At 35.3% G+C, this 21490-nt stretch overlaps 4 protein-coding genes across 7 annotated transcripts; all 4 read left to right on the top strand.

The window, feature by feature from the left end:
* The first annotated feature begins 1455 nt into the window (after positions 1-1455).
* On the top strand, positions 1456-5431 carry LOC127259366 (uncharacterized). 2 transcript variants are annotated; one of them, XM_051286667.1, is made up of 5 exons: positions 1456-2009; positions 2090-2179; positions 2262-2565; positions 3878-3958; positions 5037-5431. In XM_051286667.1, exons 1-5 carry the CDS (start codon positions 1668-1670, stop codon positions 5138-5140), a joined length of 921 nt encoding a protein of 306 aa, XP_051142624.1. In that variant the 5' UTR covers positions 1456-1667; the 3' UTR covers positions 5141-5431. The 2 variants fall into 2 exon arrangements, with proteins under 2 accessions (XP_051142624.1, XP_051142625.1); XM_051286668.1 differs by having other exon boundaries at positions 1459-2009; positions 5046-5431.
* Positions 5432-5631: 200 nt separating this feature from the next.
* On the top strand, positions 5632-11219 carry LOC127259364 (ATP-dependent zinc metalloprotease FTSH 8, mitochondrial-like). Of its 3 annotated transcripts, none has more exons than XM_051286663.1 (9): positions 5632-6706; positions 6833-6981; positions 7076-7337; positions 7427-7459; positions 7677-7804; positions 8379-8894; positions 9045-9809; positions 9945-10172; positions 10420-11219. In XM_051286663.1, the coding sequence occupies exons 2-9, from the start codon at positions 6928-6930 to the stop codon at positions 10828-10830; spliced, it is 2397 nt and encodes a 798-aa protein (XP_051142620.1). In that variant the 5' UTR covers positions 5632-6706; positions 6833-6927; the 3' UTR covers positions 10831-11219. The 3 variants fall into 3 exon arrangements, with proteins under 3 accessions (XP_051142620.1, XP_051142621.1, XP_051142622.1); XM_051286664.1 differs by having other exon boundaries at positions 9117-9809; XM_051286665.1 differs by lacking the exons at positions 5632-6706; positions 6833-6981; positions 7677-7804 and having other exon boundaries at positions 7184-7337.
* Positions 11220-11281: 62 nt separating this feature from the next.
* LOC127259367 (tropinone reductase homolog At2g29260, chloroplastic-like) lies at positions 11282-14524 on the top strand. Its single transcript, XM_051286669.1, has 5 exons — positions 11282-11460; positions 12252-12459; positions 13416-13632; positions 13698-13804; positions 14145-14524. The coding sequence occupies exons 1-5, from the start codon at positions 11282-11284 to the stop codon at positions 14328-14330; spliced, it is 897 nt and encodes a 298-aa protein (XP_051142626.1). The 3' UTR covers positions 14331-14524.
* Positions 14525-15370: 846 nt separating this feature from the next.
* On the top strand, positions 15371-21025 carry LOC127259365 (uncharacterized). The gene is made up of 15 exons (XM_051286666.1): positions 15371-15517; positions 15629-15710; positions 15790-15836; positions 15934-16023; positions 16164-16217; positions 17718-17795; positions 17884-17952; positions 18023-18178; positions 18265-18391; positions 19002-19042; positions 19312-19401; positions 19471-19575; positions 19918-20091; positions 20454-20563; positions 20662-21025. The coding sequence occupies exons 1-15, from the start codon at positions 15482-15484 to the stop codon at positions 20735-20737; spliced, it is 1335 nt and encodes a 444-aa protein (XP_051142623.1). The 5' UTR covers positions 15371-15481; the 3' UTR covers positions 20738-21025.
* The last annotated feature ends 465 nt before the right edge of the window (positions 21026-21490 follow it).

The following is a 21490-nucleotide window of genomic DNA, read 5'->3' on the forward strand; positions in this document are numbered from 1 at the left end:
GATGTTAGGTCCCTATTATTTTATATTAAAACCGTTTATTTAAAAATAAAAATAAAAGTAGATGCATATATAGGGAGAGTTGGTATGAAAATTTGTGCACCAAACGTGGTGGGATGGAATGGACGGGACGTTGTTTGTTTCACGATAAAGAGCAGCTGCGAATAGTGAGTAGTGAGTGAGTGGGGGCAAAGTGGTCAACCACCCAACGACAATAACAACAACAAAAACACTCATCAAAACGTCGTCGTACTAATTATCAATATTTATGTAGAAAACGCTAATTTTTTAAATTCATATAGGTAAAACATAGAAATAATATTATCTTCCCGTCAAATTTTTATTGTCCTAAAATATTTGTATGATTTTTTAGAGGATTATTTTTATTATAAATTGACAAATTTGTCATTAGTTGTATGACAGAGATTAAAAATAATAAATGAAGAAAAAGTAAAAATGTAAATTAAAAAGAAAAATAGAACAATAGTTGTCGGATGTTCCAAATAACGGTTAGTTTATGGACAAAAAAAATATATTTTTTTTAATAAAAATATATATTGTTTGTTCATAATTATAATATGTGATATATAAAAGTAATATACTTTGTATTATATTACTCTCTCCTTTACGTCACTTTTTATTTTTTAAAAAGTATTATACACTTTAATCTCATTAAAAAAATAATTTCTTTTGTTTATATTTTAATTATACTAATTAGTTATTATTATTTTAATTTTAATTTATTAAATAATATAATAATTTTGTCTATAGTAATATTGTGTATGGTTTATTAACACATTTTGTAACACTGTAGCAGCAATGTGTTGGGTAAACCCGGTTGACCTGAGGCGTTGGGGCACTAAGTAATGAACGATGTTGAATGATAGAATTTTGAATGTGGATTTGGGGCAACAAACCAACCAACGTTATTTATGCTCAACCAACCATTATACCATATTGTAGTATTTGTTTTGTACGTACATCTCCTCCCACTGTTTATTAATGATGCTGTCATTTAGACAAACCAACAGTCGGCAGTTGGCGCAGTACATCCCCTTTCCATTCATGATCAGTTGTGGTTAACCACTTGTTGCCCGCTGCCTGCACTATTCATTCTTATTCACTCCCGGGACCTCAGCTCCCTCCCCACCTTTTTTTCCTTATTCAAATCCAACCTATGCAGCAGCAGACTGCAGACTGCAGACTGCAGACTGCACTGTTGGTTTTAGTAATATAAAAATTAAATAATATTTTGTAATATAAAAATATGTTAATATAATGAAATTTTTTAAAATTGATAAGTTAATGGGAAGGAAGGTTTCAATTTCCAAATAAAGAATCACTGGGAGCTGGGGACCAGGAGTGGGCAACAGAGAACCGCCCCTATAACTAATTAGTAGTAATTTATTTATTGTAAAAAAAAAAAAAAAAAAAAAAAAGAAACCAAGCCAAAGGGAAAAGATTCCCTTTACACATAATTCTACATTCTTATTTTGCTGCTCCAACTCTCTCTCTCTCTCCTTCAATCATTCTCTCTGCTTTATTAATGCCCACAAAAATGGCTGCTCTACTAATCCAACCATAAAATCATTAGGGTTTTGATTGCTTAACCGCCTTTTTCCGCGACGTCTTCTTCACACCGCTCTTGTTCTGGTCCGGAAATCATTCTCATGGATTCTGCACAGCAGAGGAAGAAGCCTCTGTTCGCGGATTTATTCAAAAGCCCCAATCGAAATACCGTCGCCGAGAAAGGACAGCAGAATATCGCCGCCGCCGCCTCCAATCCGGCGAGTTGGAGCTCTGGCTCGAGCTGGAACCACTCCTTTCTCTCCTGCGACTCGTCTTCGTCTGGATTCAGCACGCCGCCGTACTCCGATTTGGGATCCTCGGGGAGCGAGGATGATGGTGATTTCATCGAAGAGTTAACTCGCCAGATTGCGGAGCGCATGCTTCAGGAAGACGATGAAGAAGATACCACCACCGTCGGCTACATTCCAGAGGCTTCTGAACAGGTAAAGATTTGGGGAATTTGTTATGTATCTAATCTATATATGTGAAATTGTTAGCTGATTATTCGGTCGTAACATTGAAGGCGATAAATCGTATCAAGGATTCCGGCAACAACGACGTCGGATTGTGCTCGAGCAGAGTTAATCCCAGCGACCAAACGCCGCCGATTCAGGTAATCGAGATTTGAACTTACAGGTTTCTTCTTCCCGAAGGAAGACGAACTGTTCTGACAAAACGGCGCCGTTTTCGATTAGGTTTACGAGCTGAAGAACCAGCCTCCGCTTCCGAAACCGGCCGGTCGGAGACGGCGAGTCACGGGGACCGAGTCGGCTCATTCTCAGAAGAAACCGCTTCACAAAACGGCGCCGCAGCATCACTGCACGTACACACCTGTAAACGGGTATACATCCGGGTCGGGTATGCAGGCAGTCTATCTCGGAGGATCCGGATCCGGACTCGGCGGGCAAGTCGGTACCGGCGTGTTCCTGCCACGTGTCGCAGTAACTCGCGAGTCCGACTCAGCAACTCGTGACCCGAGTCAACTCAGAAAGAAATCAGGTAACACGCTGCTTTATAATAGTAGGGGCACACTAGCTGCAGCTTTATCTGAAATTATAAAAAAAATATATATATATTTAAATATTTAATTAGTCATGATAATTACCATAGCAATCGATTTATATGGATATTTTTTAAAACTTAAAATAAATTAATTTTGATTATATGAGGTCCGGAATCTCGTTGAATATCTTGATTCCAAGAATCTACACTACTTGATTAAATAAAAATAATTTTATACAATATAATTTTTAAATATTAAAATAGAACCATTGAAGATAGCCTTTAGGTAAACTGTATTGTTACGCAACATATATTTTGCGTCATAAGTTATTTATTTTTTATTTTTAATTGTGATTATGAAACTTAATTTAGATGAGATTCTTTTTTGGTGAAAGTAATTTTAAATTAAGAATAAATAAGATTCGAATATGCAGCAGCCAATAGGGTTGCATTTGAATCTTGCCCGTCAGTACATTGAATCTAGTCTTGTCTTTTAGTCATAACTCATAAAGGGGCTGTAATGGAGAAGGCCATCAATAAGGACCACACACATGACAGCCCTTTCTCACTACTTAAAATCTTATCTTTTTGCCTAAAGCACTGTTTCAAAATCTCATATAAAAATTATTATATGATTATATATAGGTTTTTCATAATATGAACGAGCTATTCCCCTTTTCATGTATGATCTCAAATATTAGATGAAATCCTTCTATAGTATTTTGTGCTAATGTTATATTTTTATAGTAAAAAAAACTGGAAATTTTTTTAAAGAAAACAAAGCATTAGAGTTGGTTTATTTTGAGATTTGAATTCTATATTAGTTGTTACTTTTTAATGTAAAAATAATGATATAGTGATAAATAAGTAAAAGATATTTGTATTGAATAGTACAATTTATAATTATTAAAAATGAAAACATATTTGTATTTAAGGAAAATAGTTATAAAATACAAAACAAACTTAGGATGTGAGTTGTATTTATTTTGTGTTTTGGATTATTTTAAAATTTACTATTTATTTTATTGAAAAATTGTTACCCAAAGTTATTCTTGGATGAAAATGAGATGTTATATGCGATATTCATAGGAGGAAAAATAATTTTATACTGTATTAGTTAGATCACATGAAAAGATGAGGTGAATTAAGTCAACATATCCTTCGTTATGTATTTATGTAGATGTAATAATTGAATTTAGGCTTTGTTTCCATATCAAATTTTATAAGTTGTAATATTTTTATTACACCAAATATAATTTTTATTTTTTTTGACAAATTATATCATTTCTTACTTCAATTATATGGTCAGGTTGTTCAGTGGTTCTGATACCGACAAGAGTGCTTCAGGTGCTGGAAAAGTATCATTACAACAGGCTTCAAGATCTGAAAGGTAATTTTCTTATATTCATACTCGACTTTTCTTTACCTAATGTATATATATAAAACATAAAGAATAAATATTTTAAAAATATTTTTTATTATTGTGAAATATAGGGTTTATAGAGAATCTCATTTTGATATCTTACATATCTGCGATTAATAAAATATATATATATTCTTTTTCTAAAATAAAAAGAGCAGCCAAAAGTGAGCTTGACGTGGTGGGTTTTGTAGATTTAGAGTGGTGTTATATTTGGTGTTAGACAAGTTTTTTGTTTGATTTAGATCTGATGAGTACACCAATAGAGATATTTATAGGATTCTTTCACGCTACAGACTTTTTCTTTATTTTATTTTATTTTCTCTATATATTTTCTAATGTATTTTTGTACACATCACATCATCACCATTAATTGAAACAATAATGTAACACCACGACTAAGTATGAACAGGAGTAAGTTCAGTATAGATTTTTTTGGAGTTTTAGAATTTTGAAAAAAAAAATAAAAATAGTACAAATAAAAAAAAAATATTTCAATTAATAATGCTAAAACTTTTGAAAATATGCATATAAAGTATAAACATAGTCTTTTTTTTTCTTTTTTTTTTAAAGATATATTATCAGATCATCTATCACATTCACTAGTATTTTAATTTTGCCAAAAAAGTCAAAAGCATCTCTAGATGTACTTCTCATTGCCAAATTTATTTATGAAAAATAGCTATATATTACATAAGCTTATAATAACATAGATTCTGACGCAAAATAAAGGAATCTCTTTCAAAATAAATATAATGTTATAAGGAATCTCTTTATTTTATACACGAGTTTGATATTTTTATTAGATTCTCTAATGATCATAAGTTAGTCAACTCTTGGGGTTTGTTCATTTGGTATGCTTTTAAAATAGTTTTTGTATATATGTCATGCTTGTAATCCAGAAATTCATTATATTTTCACAGGGATTAAAAACTTTGGTTCATCCATATGCTCATTTCTATTGCTCGATAATTAGAAGCGATAAGAGCTTTCTATTAACTATTTAGCAACATAATTTTCCATAAATGTATCTAATGATAATGTATAGCGTTCACAGATCAATCGGGCCAAGAGGTGGATGAAGAAAAAACATCAGAAAACGGCGAGGAAGAAGGACAGAGGATGGAGCTACCAAAGGAATGGACTTACTAGTTATTTACTCAACAATGATTAATGAAAAAGTTCGATATCCTTTTGTCGAGACAGTGAGTCTTGATGAGCATTTGTCGGTAAATAAAAAAAGAAAAAAGAACACACAAGGCTTAGCTTGTCCTGAGGCTGAGGTAACACTATCAGACAAGCAAGTTAAGCTTAAGGGGGCCCCAAGTTTGGGGTTGGGGTAAGAATAAAGCAAAGCACCATTTGCAAGTTGCAAGCATCATTTCTTGTACATTATGTGTAATAAAAAATGGATGGAGGTATGAATATATATATATATATGTATGTATGTATGTATGTATGTATTATCTTTAAGTGATAGACTAGTCTTGTGTTGTGTGTGATTATTGATTGTTATTCAATTCTATCTTATTATTATTATTGTTAACAGCTGTTGTTAGTTTTATCGGTGGGAGGGGTGTCGCTATCGTATGTTATTTGTTTTTTTTGGCGATGGGTTTGGGATATTTTGTTTTGTTTGTTGAGGTAATTGTGTTTACGAAACTTGCTCGGGTGGTTGATCAAACTTGCCCATCCGATGTTGATGTCTCAACACGGATGGACAACTTCCATGTGCCCCCGACTCGATGGTGATCTATAACTACGGTTAAGTTTCTGTCATGGAATGCTCGAGGGGTCGTGTGTGCGCGCATGTGTGGTGTCGAATGTTTTGTAGGTTTTATCGATTTGAGCTTTTGTGAATAATTTTTTACTCTTCTTCATCACATGTATGTTCTTGGATTTACTTTTTAGAATATTTTGATAAATTGAACTAATAATTTATAAATTAAACCAGTAAGACAAATCATATTAAATCAATTATATGTCTTCTCTAAAGGATGATCTATGTTGTGGGGGTGGATTTATGACCGACGACCTGACCTCCAGGTTATCTGCCACACATGACTTGTCTATCGGCCTGTTTTGTAGGATATTAGGTTCGTTCGGTAGCTATATGTGGCAAGATAAGAATTGGCCTTAAGAAAATTTGATATTGTTTTAGATTTTATTTAGGTTGTGGTTATGATTATATAAAATTTTTATACTCCCTCGTGCAATGCTATGCTCATTTGATCGGGCACGGATTTTAAAAAAAATGAGTAAGAATAATTTATTTTTTTTATGCTAAAGAAAAAATAGAAAATTGGATGTCTTCTCCGTGTGTCGGGCCGGCGCACTACGAGGGGCGTTGCCGGCTTCCGGCTCGGGGACTAATGGGTGGTCCGTCGGGGGCGCAGCCGATGTGGTGTGCCGGCTCGCCCCCATTCGGCGACGATATGTTGGACAACGAACCACACAATAGCGCCGGAGCTGGGGACCACAGGCACGGTACAGCAAGCTTAACGCCCCTCCGGCGTCGTGTTAGACGCACCACGGGGCATTGCCAGAGAATAAATTTGAACATAGGAGGATCTATTTATTAAAAATATTACTCTTTCCTTATCTTATTATAATTACTATATACAATTTTTTCATACATATTCATACATAATCCTGGGTACCCTATTACTAACCCGATCCGACCCGAATAGCGACCGATTTGTTCATTTATTTTCTCAGGTAGTCGGGTTGACGGTTTTTTGGCTCATTCGTTTTATTTCTTTATTTATTTATTTGGTTAAGCAAATAGAAATTTTCATTTAACCGCCAAACGCAATGACGCCATGGAATCCATGCTCTGCGTAGCACAACTACGTCGATAAACTTCAAAGGATCCCACAGTCCATAGAGCAAGCGAAGACGAAGAACACTCGCCAGAGCATATTGTTGGCTTTCCAACGATGATTTTCTCCCGAATAGGCACTGCGGCAGCTCATTGTTCCTCCCGTTCCAAGGTAAGCGTTGCTTTCTCTTTGTATATTGAAAAATATAGTACACGTGCTTTACTCTATTTCTGAAATTTTTCTTCGGTGCTTCTGGATTTCGAAGAATGCCATGGCTAATGGTGCAAGCAACCTGGCGCTTTTCTTGCGGAACGGAGACAATTTTGGAGTTTCGAGTGTAAATGGTTTGGATTGCAGCGTTCATCTCTTTAACGGGAAAATAGGGTTGCTGAGGGCATTTTGGAGCATAGCTGGAGCTAGTGAAGGATCGGTTTGCCAGTCTTCGTGTTTATCAAAATTTAACTACCTCAAAGCAAATTCCAAAATTCTTACTAGACTCTACCACTATGAACCGCCATTGGAGAGAGGTATTTCTAGATCTTATATCCTGATTTTCAGCGTACATTAAGAAGAAAAATCAGTCACTTACAATAGGTTCTTCTGTGCGTGTTTGCAGACTTTAAGAAATTTGTTCCACTGCCACAAACGGGTTAGTGTTCTATATATTTTGGTTTATGCATAGTTAGTGAAACTATATTAACTTGTAACATAGACACTGATAGGAATATCAAGTTCCGTAGGGTATATGGCTGATTGTGGTCATATAGATTATCTGTGGACATTTCTATGCTTCACTGAAAGTTACTGACCGTGTGAATTAGCGAACCTTTTGACATTTCTAATTCAAATTTTTTCATATATACCAGAGAAAGGAAATCCAAATAATATCCTCAGGTTTATGAAATATATATTGCCATGGTTGTTGCTGGTTGGGCTGTTTCTTTCAGCACATGAATACATGATCCGCAGAAAAAAAGAGAAAGAGGAAGAGGAGGTATACAATAGCTCAGTTTTTTCAAACTATTTTTAGCACTGACTTTTATTGATCTGTTCAATCAATTTAAATTTATCTTGCAGTGTTTTTAGAAACACAGGATTAATTACATATTCATTCTTAGATGGATTTTTGAGAAATGAAGTGTTTTGAAAAGTTAATTCATGTATAACTCAATTTCAGGTAATTATGATCACGTCCTTCGATTTAATTTCTTAAGATGTATCATTTTAAATTACTGATTACTTAAGGAGATCAGAAACCACTGAATTATTGATAAAGTTATGACAAATTTAGAGTTTTATCTTAAACTTGCAAACAGACCTGTTACTAGTCAATAACGTTCTGAATCTACTCATCTTTTAGTAGATTTCCTGCTCTCGCTCTTGCTTTTGATGAATGGTTCCGTTAGAATTTATATTGCATTCTTGCAAACTTGTTCTGTTAAAATGCTTGTAGGTAGAGTCATTAGTTTTAAACTTTTAATTAATTTGGTCATTGGAACTAGTGTTGTATCCTACTCAAATTAGGTTGATTTCATCCAGTCTTCACTTCCCTCATTGCTAACTTGCAGATTAATTTTCATGATTTCAAAACCAAGCTTCTTGAACAAGGATTAGTGGAGCACATTGTCATTTCTAATAAATCTGTGGCTAAAGTATACTTGAGAAGCACACCATGGAATAAAAACAGCCATGATGATACTAGCGAAGGATCTGCATCCGAATCACTGGTTAGTGGCAGCACCACTGCAAGGCTAAGAACTACTCGGCATAAATACCACTTCAATATTGGGAATATCAAATTATTTGAAGAGAAACTTGAAGAATCACAAAGAGAACTGGGGATTGATCCGCATGATTATGTGCCAGTTAGTTATGTGTCTGAAGGTTTTGGGTCGTCGAAGTGGATGAAATTTATTCCTACACTTCTTTTAGTGTGTTCCCTTATCTACGTCGGCCGGAAACTGGATCGTATATCTCAATATAAAGGTGACTACGGTGGTGGTGGTGGTGGTGGAAATCTCTCTAGTTATCTGCAAACGCATAAAGCTAAGATTACAAAGATGAAAACTGACGGAGAAAAAAAGGTTCTTTCCTATTTGCTTTCGTCATATATGATATATTTCTATTTCTGATGTTTTCAAAAGTAAAAGTAGATTTCTTAGTCTTAACAGGCGCTGCCTAACTTTTCAAACATTTCTGAACACCACAGTCCATTGTTTCATGTGGATCTTCAGGTGTTATTCAAAGATGTTGCTGGCTGTGATGAAGCAAAGCAAGAGATAATGGAGTTTGTTCACTTCCTACAGGATCCCAAAATGTATAGGGAGCTGGGCGCCAAAATTCCTAGAGGAGCTTTGCTAGTAGGACCTCCCGGGACAGGCAAAACACTCCTGGCAAAAGCAACTGCAGGAGAATCCGGTGTACCATTTTTTAGCATGTCCGGTTCTGAATTCATAGAAGTGTACATTGGCGTTGGGGCTTCAAGGGTTCGAGACTTGTTCAGCGAGGCAAGGAGCCATGCACCGAGCATTGTATTCATTGATGAGATTGATGCAATTGGTCAAAAGAGAGGGTGTTCCGGTGGTGGTGCCTCACATGAACGCGAGGCTACGCTTAATCAGCTCCTTGTAGAGATGGATGGGATTGGAACATCGACTGATGTGGTTGTTCTTGCCGGAACTAATAGAGCTGACATTTTAGACAAAGCCCTGTTGAGGCCAGGTCGATTTGACCGTCAGATTTCTGTTGATATACCTGATATCAAAGGGCGGGAGCAGATATATCAGATCTATTTAAAGAATTTAAAACTCGATCATGAAGCAACATATTATGCTCATAGATTAGCTACCCTCACTCCAGGATTTTCTGGAGCTGATATTAGAAACGTTTGCAATGAAGCTGCGCTTATTGCCGGCAGGAACAACGAAAATACTGTCAAGAATAAGTATTTTGATGCAGCTATAGACAGAGTACTTGGCGGCCTTGAGAAGAAACATAAGGTATTTTATTCTGTATTGGCTCTAAGTTCTAATACATAAATGTAGCACTTAATGGGCTTATTATCCTCATTTGTCTTAGGTAAGAACGCCGTGATTAAGTTTTCGATCTGAAAACATTCCGTGTTTCCTGAACAGGTTGTAAGCTCACTAGAACGCAAGACTGTTGCGTACCATGAATCCGGGCATGCAGTCGTCGCCTGGTTCTTAGAGCATGCAGAACCCCTGTTGAAGGTCTCCATCATTCCCCGTGGTACATCTGCCCTCGGCTTTGCACAATATGTCCCCAGTGAGAAACTTATCTTAACTAAAGAGCAGATGTTCGATCAAGTTTGCATGTCTCTTGGCGGACGGGCTGCTGAACAGGTAACCTATTGCTTATATGATCTCTATGGAGCTCTTTTATGCTGTTTTAATCTTCTTGATGTTATTGAACAAAGCTACACGTTCTAGTACTTGTATCGACCACGGCTTTCAAGTTGCTCGAAATCCCTGATATCTTAATTAAGGGATGGATCTTACAACGAGATTAAAAATTTCGATTGTAGTATATAGAGGGCATTTGAAACCAAAAGATCATCTTTATACACTTCATGCTTTGATGTTTGATTAGGTCCTATTGGGAACCATATCGACCGGGGCTCAGGATGATCTACAGAAAGTGACTAAACTAACATACGACCAAGTAGCCACATACGGCTTCAGCGAGAAAGTCGGGCTCCTGTCTTTCCCGGAGGTTGAAGGTGGATATAATATGATGTACAAGCCATACAGCAACGAGACAGCATCAATGATCGACGCAGAAGTCCGCGAATGGCTTGCAAAGGCGTACGAACGAACCGTGCAGATGGTGGAGGAACACAAGGAGCAAGTGAAGGAGATTGCAGAGCTACTGCTGGAAAAGGAAACTCTTGTTCAAACGGACCTAGTTCAGATACTCGGACAGCGCCCTTTCAAATCATCAGGTGACTCCACCAATTACACCTTGTTTAAGAAACGATGCTCCATATCTGCTGCAGGTTAATTAGGACTGCAGCTGCTCTATAAAGATCCATAGGTTGATATCATTCTTGTTCGTTGGGCTTCTCAAATCTGAAGAACTGATCTAGTAAAATGGTAAGTCCGTGCATGCCTCTTGATTCATGTTCATGATTTTTTCACGGCTTGGGATTTGGTACATATTAGAATAATTAGTAGACAATATATGAATATGAATATATGCCATTTTTAGACAGGATCATGCCAGTCTGATCTCAACCAGTAGAAAACTTTTCACTAAAATTTATACTTGCATTTCTAGATTGCACTCTGAAATTTGAATTGCAGAAAAAGAGAATTATATTTTCAATATACTGTCATTTTAAGATCAATGACTATTAAACAATTGGAAAAAAATAAATAAATACTTGGACTTTATATATTGGGGGAAACGGAGGAGGCTGCGATTAGTTTGCCATACGCTGGAGGGGAAGAAAATGTCTGCGGTCGTATGCTCTGTTCTTCTGCCGAAGCTCAGCTCCGTCAAACCCTCGTCGTTAGCTGAGCGCTCAATCGGCAGCTATCGCTTCAAGGTCACTGCCTCTGCGGCGGCCTCCTCGCGCTGGTCGCTCGAAGGTTCTGCCGCCCTCGTTACCGGCGGCACCAGAGGCATTGGGTAAGGTAGTACTCAACCCTCTTCTTTTACTTTGCAGCACTTGAAATGATTTGTGTGCTTTCCGAATTGGTTGATGGTACTCGCATTATAGTATATATATATGTGTTGTGTCTTGTGTGTTCGTATGCCTTCTAATTTGCACTATTCTTGGCACTCGTTTGTTTGTGAATGATTTCCCCGAAGATGCAGAAGTGCCATCTGGGTGTGTGCTTCTGCGTGTATGCTTTGTAGCTGTACTGGGATTTGGAAATTGTATTGCCACAACATTTGAGGATACAAATACAAAGAATAGGATCGCTTCAAATGATTACTGCATTTACTTACAAATTTGCAAATATTATAATCTGCATGACTAATAGCTTTGAAACAAAGAAAAAAGGCCATAGAAATCTTTCGATTAAATATTAGATATCAAGATGATCTTTTGATTTAAATACTCTGGATTTAAAATGTTACTGCACCATCTTCCTTAAGATTATAATCCTAGATTTTTTAAGGTTTCGAAACATACCCTAGTTATATCATGCAGTAAGAAAGCCAGGTGTTTATGATGGATTACCTTCAACCACCATAATTACTTGTAGGAAACTCAAGTCTGTTTACTACTTTACATGCATTGAGTTTGATATGCTAAGTTCAAATCATTCAATGAAGGATCTCTATGGAATAAATAATATAATATCAATTGGTTTGGAAAAAATCTTCTTGATGGTTAAAAATATGCAAGTTGTAGTGCAAGTTTTCTCTGCTTTGTGCTTGATTATTCCATCTCTCTTCTCTCCTCATTACAGGCATGCCACTGTAAAGGAGTTGGCAGGGCTTGGGGCTGCCGTGCATACTTGTGCAAGAGACAAAGATGAGTTGGAGAAATGTTTGAGGAGTTGGGAGGCTGAGGGTTTTAGGGTCACTGTTTCACAGTGTGATGTATCCTCTTATGCAGACCGTGAAAAGTTACTGGATTCTGTATCCTCTGTATTCAGTGGGAAGCTCAACATTCTCGTAAGTCAACCCTTGCAATTCATTTCATTATTTTGATCATCTTGCAAAGCTTTTTCTTAGTTAAGTCATTTTGATCGGGATGTGTAAGATCTTGCTGTTTTTCATGTCCATGCATGGCTTGGAACTTTTTCCTTTCAGCTGTTGCATTTCTTCAATTTCAATGTGTCGAGGACAGGGGATCTTGCATTGTGTGCCAAAACACACTTTTAAGTTGACAGCATATGGAAGAAATTAGTAAATACTGGAGAAGATCAATTGACATGAGATTTATGTGGTTTGGCATGTGTGCATCGAAGTTTCATCCAAAAGACTATGCATATGAAACTTGTCTCATCTTCACCACTGTTCTAGATTTAAGAATTCTCTCAAGTGCATTCTAATTTCACATGATAAGAGAGATCTATATAGGATAGACGCCAGGAAGTAAATCTGAGTCGAGTGCAGAAACCAAAAAACAAAAAGGTTTTGCATCGAGGATGATTTATCAGTTTATCTATAACCCAGTAGTCAGTACAGAAAAATTCTCTTCGAATGCCATGAATATTATGAGACCACATCACATGGACCCAAAGTTGTATTCTTCACAGAAATTATGGATTATTCTGTAGACTGTAATTGAGAGTAAAGTACACTAATTGTCTACTTGACCTTTTTCTGATCTAAACTATGATTGCATGCAACCCTCTAAAAAATAATTAGATTGAAAGTTGCTATATAGTTTTTTTTTAAAAAAAATTAGGTAACCATATGTAGTAGACCTGAATATAGTGCCTTACCAACTGTAGGCATTACAAAAATGCCTGAACAAATTGGATTCAATTTGATCATGTCAGGTCAACAAAAGGTGTCTGGTTATGTCCGAGCTTGGCTCGGATGTACCTTTACCCCTCTCTTTTTGTGTTCTACTTTCAAGATAAACTGATTTTTAATCCTGTGTCTGTATTTGGTTCCAGTAGGTGAACAATGTTGGGACAAACATTCGCAAGCCTATGGTTGATTTTACACGCCAAGAGTTTTCCACTCTAATGGGAACAAATTTCGAATCTGCGTTTCACATGTGCCAACTTGCATACCCTCTTTTGAAAGCCTCGGGCGCAGGCAGCACAGTGTTCACCTCTTCAGTCTCTGGTTTTGTATCATTAAAGAATATGTCTGTCCATGGAGCATCCAAAGGTACCATTAATATCGCTCTTTGTGTTAGATTAATCGATGAACTGTACCTTATCCTTCACCTATAGGGGCCATCAATCAACTTACCAGAAATTTAGCATGCGAGTGGGCATCGGATGGCATCAGGGTTAATGCTGTGGCACCATGGTATATCAAAACCTCCATGGTCAAACAAGTACGCGTGCATTTTTGTTTATATATTTTGATTATATTCTCTTAGTATCATAAGAAATGTTCAATTTAATAATATTCTTACTACAAGTTTGTCGTACGCAAATGATTATGATATTTACAAATAGTTTGTAACCAGCTTTAGAACTGTATATCATGCTGAAAAACAATTGCACATGCAGTTTGTTTCTTTCATAATAAACCAAGCTCATAATATATAATCGCCTTTCTATTTATATATACACATATATATATATATATATCAAAGAGAACACGATTTGTTTTTCACTGATAATTTAATAAGTTTACGATTTGGGCACACATCTTTGTTGGTGAAATTTCAGGTACTGAGCAATGAGGAATACTTGGAGCAAGTATACGACAGAACTCCAATGCGACGACTTGGAGATCCAGCAGAAGTGTCATCTGTAGTGGCATTCCTTTGTTTGCCTGCTTCGTCGTTCATCACTGGTCAAGTCATCTGTGTTGATGGTGGGATGTCTGTAAATGGTTTCCATCCGACTGACTGAGAGAGGTGCGATCGATCTTTAAACCTCGACCCAAGTTTAGTATAAAATCCAGTACTCTAGAGGTGATGATCAAACCAAACCTTGGTCTAAAGCAAGATTTAACTCACTTCATTGCTTGTTTTTCTAATTGTGCTGCAGACGTGACTGATTCTGTGTTGTATCAAAACAAAACTTTTTAAAAGTTCTTCATTTTGGTTTTATTTTTATTTTGATTCTGATTTTTTTTTCCCTTTACGGCAAACTTAATACCTGCAAATTAGTCCAACAAAGAAAGTCACACTAATATCACTAAATTTTATTATAGTTACAAATTAAATTTTCAAAAATTTTTCTACATGTTTCCAAGTGTGGTATAAAATATGTCTTTCATTTTTTTATATCGTAACTGGATAAACTTATATTTTAAAATATATAATTTGAAAAATATGTAGACAAAGCCCTAGTTTTGGATGTTGGTATAACACCCTTGATTAATTATTAAAATAAATTGTGTTAGATCTATTCACGAATGAATTAGCACTTAGCAGGCCAAGAAAATTATCTTACCTGATAGTTGAGGAATTATTTAGAATAACGTTAATTTTGTCATATTAAATTTTCTAACAAAATTTATTTAGTAAATGCAATACTAATATTGAAATCAACCTACACAGTCTACATATACCCAATGTGATTGTTTGGCTGTTTGAATTTTTAGATGGGATTTAAACAGTAAAAATTTTAAATTTAAATTAAATATTAAAAAATTTTAATTTGAATAATTGTATGATATGATATAAATAGATATTAATGTAGTGTTTTGAATATAAAATTGATTTTTAGTATAATATAAAAAATAAAAAATAAATGTTTGATTCAATATTTTTTAGAGAAAAAAAAAGATGAACAATGTATTTAAAATTTAATTCCGAAACACACCCTATACATAAACCAAAGAATTTTGTATTTATGCCAAAAAATAATAATAATAATAATAATAAAGAAAGAAAGAAAAGAAAAATTGTTTTTGAAATTAATTAAATTAAATTTCCATAGTTATTGGGTTTCGTCCAATCGTATGCTTTCGTTTGATTTTTAATCGTGTCGTAACGCATAATTCCCAAAACCAGGCTCCGGCACCGCCGAACCGATTCGCTCTTCTCCGATTAAAAATGGATAATCGCCATGCATCTCTCGGTAGACGAACGGTATGGAGATGTGTTGTGTAGAATCAAGCTGACGACTTTGTTTGTCTGCGTTTTGTTGCGCTCCATAGATGAAATCTGTAATTTTGACATTATTTTCGGATGAAATTGTAGCTGGAAGAAATTCGACAGAAACGAGCTGCTGAGCGATTGAGCAAGACCGCGTCGGGGCCGGATCTTGTCCATGCTCCCGCCGGTATTTTATTTTTCTTTTTGATATTTGCCTTTTCCATAATCGATTGATTTTGGATAATTGTTTTCATTTATCATTGCAGACATGATGGCAGTTAAGAAGTCGGAGAGTGCAAGTCGGCTATCAGAGGTACACGATTCTGACTTTTTACGGTAGAGAATTGAGCATTATTCAATTTAGGTGCCATGTGAATGTTTTTTTATGCCTTATCCATACTCTATTGCAGATTGATATCAGTGGTTTAGTATCCCAATTGAATGAAATGAAACAAAGGAATGGTGAGCTCGAAGAAGCAAACGCCAAACTAACGTCAATGGTCTCTGAAGCGCCATTCTTTTTGATGACTTAGTTCAAAGTTAACCTGCATATTTAATTAAGTTTCTTGCTCGATTCAATCGTCCTAATATTCAAGTCATTTATATATTTGATTTCTTTTTCATGATTTCCATCCATCAGCTTCATAAGAGAGAAGTGGAAAATGACACGTTTCAGAGGCGGGTCAATGAACTGGTAACTGCTGCACCCTTGTGAAAGCATGTTTCATAATGTTTAGTGTGTTTAAGAGAGTCGTATTTTTCTTCTTCGATCTAGCTGCATTCAGTATGAAAGAGTTTACTGATTGTATTTATGAAAGATTACACACTAACTCGATAATGCCTCACCTTTAAAGTTGTTTTTATGACGATCTGCCAATTCTGCAAGCTTTGGAGATGCTTTCTACTTTTGTTCAGGAATAGGACTTCAATTGGTTTGATTTCTTATTGTATATAGTTAAATCCTTGCTCTGCAGTATGTTGAAAACACCAAAGAACTAAAATTTTCCCCTTATAAAGAAGGTTGATTCTAAAATTACGTTCATGCCCGTGTCACGTAGATTTACTGAAGAAAATAACTCTGATCATGCATACAAGGATCAATTGCTAAACACTTTCGTTTAGCTGTATCTTAAAAAAATTATATTGGACATCAGATTATAGAGTGCATAACACATTGTTAAAGTATCGATTAAAGAAATCCATGTCATGTTTGATTTTAATGATATGTGGGACACCTCTTGATATTGTAGTAACTCACAACTTGTGTTGGAAGATCTTGAAGAGTTTAGGTGAACGCCTGGAGATTAAATAATTTAAACATCATATACCTCCTGTGACTCTTTAACCCTGTACGACACTCTGATGAACAAATGACATTAGCCATGTTCCGGGAAAAGCAAAATCTGAAGCATCAAAAGATTGCACCAAGCTCTTAGGCTTGGTTCACGGTCAATTTTACATATAACATTAATAATTTGAATATTTAATATGTGTTATGAAACTCTTAGAGGGTTTTGGAAAAGTTTGTGAAACCATTTACATGTTTTGCTGACTTGCAAAGGTATCATTAAGGCTTATATTGTTATAGGCGTTTGATTTGTTTTGGAAATATTAATATTATATGTTTTCATCAAACTAGATGTCATTTGTTTTGGGCTTATAAATTATATGTTCAAGAAATCAAGTTAATATCATTTGGTAGATATTGTGCAGGAGGATGTATTTATATGTTTTCATTAAACAAGATTCATTGATCACAGTATCCTCCAAACTTTTATCCTACCATATGAGGTCAACATTAAACAAGAGTCAATGTTCTTTGAATTGTTCAATTTTTTTACCCATATAGCTTAGAACTGTAGGCCATGTTTACTACATGGGATTACTGGGGGTGATTAGCTTATGAGGACTAAATAATTGTCAATAATCCCATGTATCAAACACACTGTAAGGGTATGCTTGGTCAATCACTTTCTCCAGGCCCTGGGATTAAGTTCTCCTTTAGTGAGTTGTAGTGTGTTTAACCTTTTTTTTTAAGTCACGGATATCACAAATTTGCTCTATTATATATGAATATTATTTTTCAACGTTCAAAAGTGTCAAATTATTGGTTTAGATCCTGATATTGGTCGCCTGAATTCTTGCTTTTATGCTATTATTCAAACAGCAACATTTCTGTTCATACTATTTGCAGGAGCAGACTACTGTGCCATCTTTGAGGAAAGCTCTAAAGGATGTTGCAATGGAAAAAGATGCTGCAGTTGTTGCTAGAGTATGGTGTTTCTTCCATATGTTACATGTTCACTGCTTATTCTCCACTGTCCAAAATCTCTTTACCATTAAATCCCATGTATTGATAGGAGGATCTTTTAGCTCAGCTTCGCACACTAAAAAGACGTATGAAAGAAGCAGAAGAAGAGCAGTACAGAGTGAGTTTGTTAGTTTACTAGGCATATCCACATTCCAGCGCTTTTATATGCTTATGAGCTCTTGCATTAGGCTGAGGAGGATGCAGCTGCACTAAGAGCGGAATTGAATCAGCTGCAACAGCAAGCAATGCATGATTCTTCAGGTGGCACCAGTGTCATGGGATATTCAGCTGATCAAATGCAAGTCATGGAAGCAGAATTATCTAGTTTGAGATCCAAGCTGGAGGTGAGATTTTCAGGGAACATTTTCCCACTTTCCATAAGATATTTTTATTGGAATTGTATATGACATTTTGTACTTGAGATTTTCAGCAAGAATCTCTGTTGAGACAGCAAGAGCATCAACAATTGTTGGAGGAGCAGGCCCGTACGTCTGCCCTTCTTTCTGAGAAGCATGATTTGGAAGAGAAACTTGCATCTGTCTCTAAGGAGCAATCAGGTATCAAAATCTGCAGATGAAAAAATTAGTATGCTGTTTCATGCTTACTGTAGTTTTGAGTGAGTTAAATAGGTATTGATTTAGTGTTCTTTCTAAGCTCAAACTGTATTAGAACCCTAGCCTTACTATTTGATTAGCCTTTGATGAAAAAATTATAATCTGTGAACTTGATCGAGGATTTGGATTATTCTTCCGCATCTGTGTGGCACTACTTAAATACTTTGTATCAGGAATTGTTGAAATAATAATGTAAATAATAATCCCACTGCACCAGAGTAGTGCAAAGTAAATTGCAAGCTTTTCTGTGCACATAAATAATATGTTTCCAGTTTAAGTCAATCATACGGAATCAAACATTCATAGAGCCCATAACTATTAACCTCACCATTACCTTAAAAACCTTTGATGCATATGGCCTCACCATAACCATGGAGTGCAAAATGGAATGTGGTAAGCTTAGTTCATCATTTCTATTTCCATGCCATAGAATTAAGAATTTTTTCCAAATCAATTTCCAACTTCCCCTATGTGCGTCATGATTGCTAATCTTTTGATGCTCTTGTCTTCTTTGCCTTTTTCTTCGTAATATATTCCTGTCTTGGTGATGCAGGAGGTAAAACTGATCAGGGAAAACATGCACAATTCACGATGGTGAGAATTCTTTTAGCTTGATCAATGCATTTGAAATATCAAAGACATGTTTTAGTAATAGTATTACAATGGGATGTTAGACAATTCACGATGGTAGAATATTTTTGTAGCTTGATTAAGGTATTTGCAACATCAAATACATGCTTTAGTAATTAGTAATAGTATTACAATGGGTTGTTATGTAATGCAATATACCATTCTATTCGCCTTTTCTTTTACTTTTAATTTTTATTTTCTACATTTTGCTGAGATGTTTCATATGATTTCAGGATGACAAGGAGAGACTTGAGGCACAGTTGCATGATATGGCAGTAGCTGTTGAACGGTTGGAAAGTAGCAGGCAGAAACTTTTGTCAGAGGTAATGCATTTGATTGGGCCCATTTAAAATCAAACCCTAAAACTCATTTCCTCGAGTTCCCGTTTGCAGATTGATAACCAGTCATCTGAGATAGAGAGACTGTTTGAAGAAAACTCAAACCTCTCATCTGCTTACCAAGAATCTGTTGGGTTGGTTGCTTACTGGGAAAATCAGGTGCTCAGTTTTTTGTTATTCTAATGATTACATATTATCAAATGCCATCGTTCCCTATTGATTATGAATTTTTACAATGATCAAGCTATTCTATTTTTCTGCAATCACAAGTGCTCTGTAACCCTTGTGTTTAAGTAATTTAAGTCGGCAGGTAATGAAGACACCGAGTCACTTTACTGTTAATGTTGATAATGATCCAACTCTATTATTCGTCATTGCATTATCCGTTCATATGATATGTCAATACACCTCATAATTTGAAATCAAGAATGAACTGTCCTTTCTCGATTCCCTGCAATCAATTCTTTCTTCCATAGTTTTCTTGACATGTGTTTGATGCAGGTGAAAGTCTGCCTGGGTCAAAATGAGGAACTTCGTGGCATGTTAGATAATTTGCGGAATGAGCGAGCTGCTCTACCAGTTCTTAACAGGAAAGCTTCTGAATCACTGTATAATTCCAACACTGGAGATATTGCTTCTCAATCTCAGGTCTCGGATGAATTTCAGTCCCTTAAGGTTTGTAAATTGCAAATTACCCGTAGTAAAATGCTACAATATGCATTAAAAAAAATAAAAAATAAAAAAATCATCAAATGACCATCTTGTGAATATTCCAAGAGACCCATACTAGTTATATGAATTGCAACTGCACTCTATTTAAAAGAACACTGATGCTTTTTATCAAATCGAATTTTATAGACATCTTGCATTTATCGTATGATTAACTTGTAATTTATTCAAGGTGACTTGTGTTGGTCCTCTCTCTCTCTCTCTCTCTCTCTCTCTCTATATATATATATATATTGCTCATATTTTTCAGGAGTTCTTCATCGTTGAATTCCATTAAACTAAAACTCTTGTGTTTATCTGTGAGACAGAACCAACTAGTGAAAGAACAAAGTAGAGCGGAGGCTCTATCGGCTGAGGTAATGCAGCTTTCAGTGCACCTCCAGCAAGCTACACAAGCATATAACAGTCTTGCGCGCCTGTAAGCACGCATTCTTCTGCCTTGCACTTGCACTTGCACAGCCAAACTATCATTTTTTATGATTCACTCACTTTGTGATGCCAATTTATTTATTGCAGATATAAACCTGTCCTGCGGAACATCGAGAGCAGCCTCGTGAAGATGAAGCAAGATGGCTCGGTGAGTGTGCAGTGAATTTTTTTAGTTTCTTTTACATTTATACATCTACTTGTTCAAGAGCATTTGTTATTGTATCTATCAACACAAGTGTAGAAAGTGGTCATACTTATGGATTTCAGTCGGGTTTTTTTCTTTTTTTGGGGGGGAATGGTTACTGTATTTTTGAGGTGATAAATATTGGACTCATGTTGTTGGTTATTGATTCATACATCTTTTGATGGATATTTCATATTTAAATTATGTATTATAGGATATATTGTGAGAAAAAAATATATATATATATAAAGAATTATATTATTATTATTGCTGTTGTTGTGACGGTTATTATTATTTTTTTTAATTTTTTTATGACGGTTATTATTATTATTATTATTTTTTAATTTTTTTTATGACGGTTATTATTTTTTGATTATATATCATTAGGTCCGTATGTGCAACTGGAATATCATGTTCTGAATCTTGTTCTTTTGGCAAATTTCCCATTGTTTTTACTATTTTAATAAACAAATTTTCCGAAAATATCAAATTAAATAAATATTTTTTATTTTTTATATTATATTAAAAATTAATTATACATTCAAAATACAATATTAACACCCAATTTATATCTTATTATTCCAATTTAAAAATTTTACTATTCAAATCTCAAACTTAAAATTTAAACCTCCAATTATGTACTATTTCGATAGAAATCTCATAAACAAATGAAGCCAAGGTTGAGGTTCAAAAATAATCGAATCAGAGGAGAGGGATAAATAGATAGACTGG

Source organism: Andrographis paniculata, unplaced genomic scaffold (assembly GCF_009805555.1).
Source record: "Andrographis paniculata isolate CXL003 unplaced genomic scaffold, ASM980555v1 Contig60END, whole genome shotgun sequence".
NCBI classification, from domain to species: domain Eukaryota; kingdom Viridiplantae; phylum Streptophyta; class Magnoliopsida; order Lamiales; family Acanthaceae; genus Andrographis; species Andrographis paniculata.

Bases quoted from the DNA above. Each gene is read 5' to 3' on its own strand.
- LOC127259366 (XM_051286667.1), top strand. From the start codon at position 1,668: ATGGATTCTGCACAGCAGAGGAAGAAGCCTCTGTTCGCGGATTTATTC. The intron at 2,180-2,261 runs GTAATCGAGATT...GTTTTCGATTAG, and splicing joins ACCAAACGCCGCCGATTCAG to GTTTACGAGCTGAAGAACCA. The intron at 2,566-3,877 runs GTAACACGCTGC...TTATATGGTCAG, and splicing joins TCAACTCAGAAAGAAATCAG to GTTGTTCAGTGGTTCTGATA.
- LOC127259367 (XM_051286669.1), top strand. From the start codon at position 11,282: ATGTCTGCGGTCGTATGCTCTGTTCTTCTGCCGAAGCTCAGCTCCGTC. The intron at 11,461-12,251 runs GTAAGGTAGTAC...TCCTCATTACAG, and splicing joins GGCGGCACCAGAGGCATTGG to GCATGCCACTGTAAAGGAGT. The intron at 12,460-13,415 runs GTAAGTCAACCC...TGGTTCCAGTAG, and splicing joins GTGGGAAGCTCAACATTCTC to GTGAACAATGTTGGGACAAA.
- LOC127259365 (XM_051286666.1), top strand. From the start codon at position 15,482: ATGGATAATCGCCATGCATCTCTCGGTAGACGAACG. The intron at 17,953-18,022 runs GTGAGTTTGTTA...CTCTTGCATTAG, and splicing joins CAGAAGAAGAGCAGTACAGA to GCTGAGGAGGATGCAGCTGC. The intron at 20,092-20,453 runs GTTTGTAAATTG...TCTGTGAGACAG, and splicing joins ATGAATTTCAGTCCCTTAAG to AACCAACTAGTGAAAGAACA.
- LOC127259364 (XM_051286663.1), top strand. From the start codon at position 6,928: ATGATTTTCTCCCGAATAGGCACTGCGGCAGCTCATTGTTCCTCCCGT. The intron at 7,805-8,378 runs GTATACAATAGC...GCTAACTTGCAG, and splicing joins AAGAGAAAGAGGAAGAGGAG to ATTAATTTTCATGATTTCAA. The intron at 10,173-10,419 runs GTAACCTATTGC...ATGTTTGATTAG, and splicing joins GCGGACGGGCTGCTGAACAG to GTCCTATTGGGAACCATATC.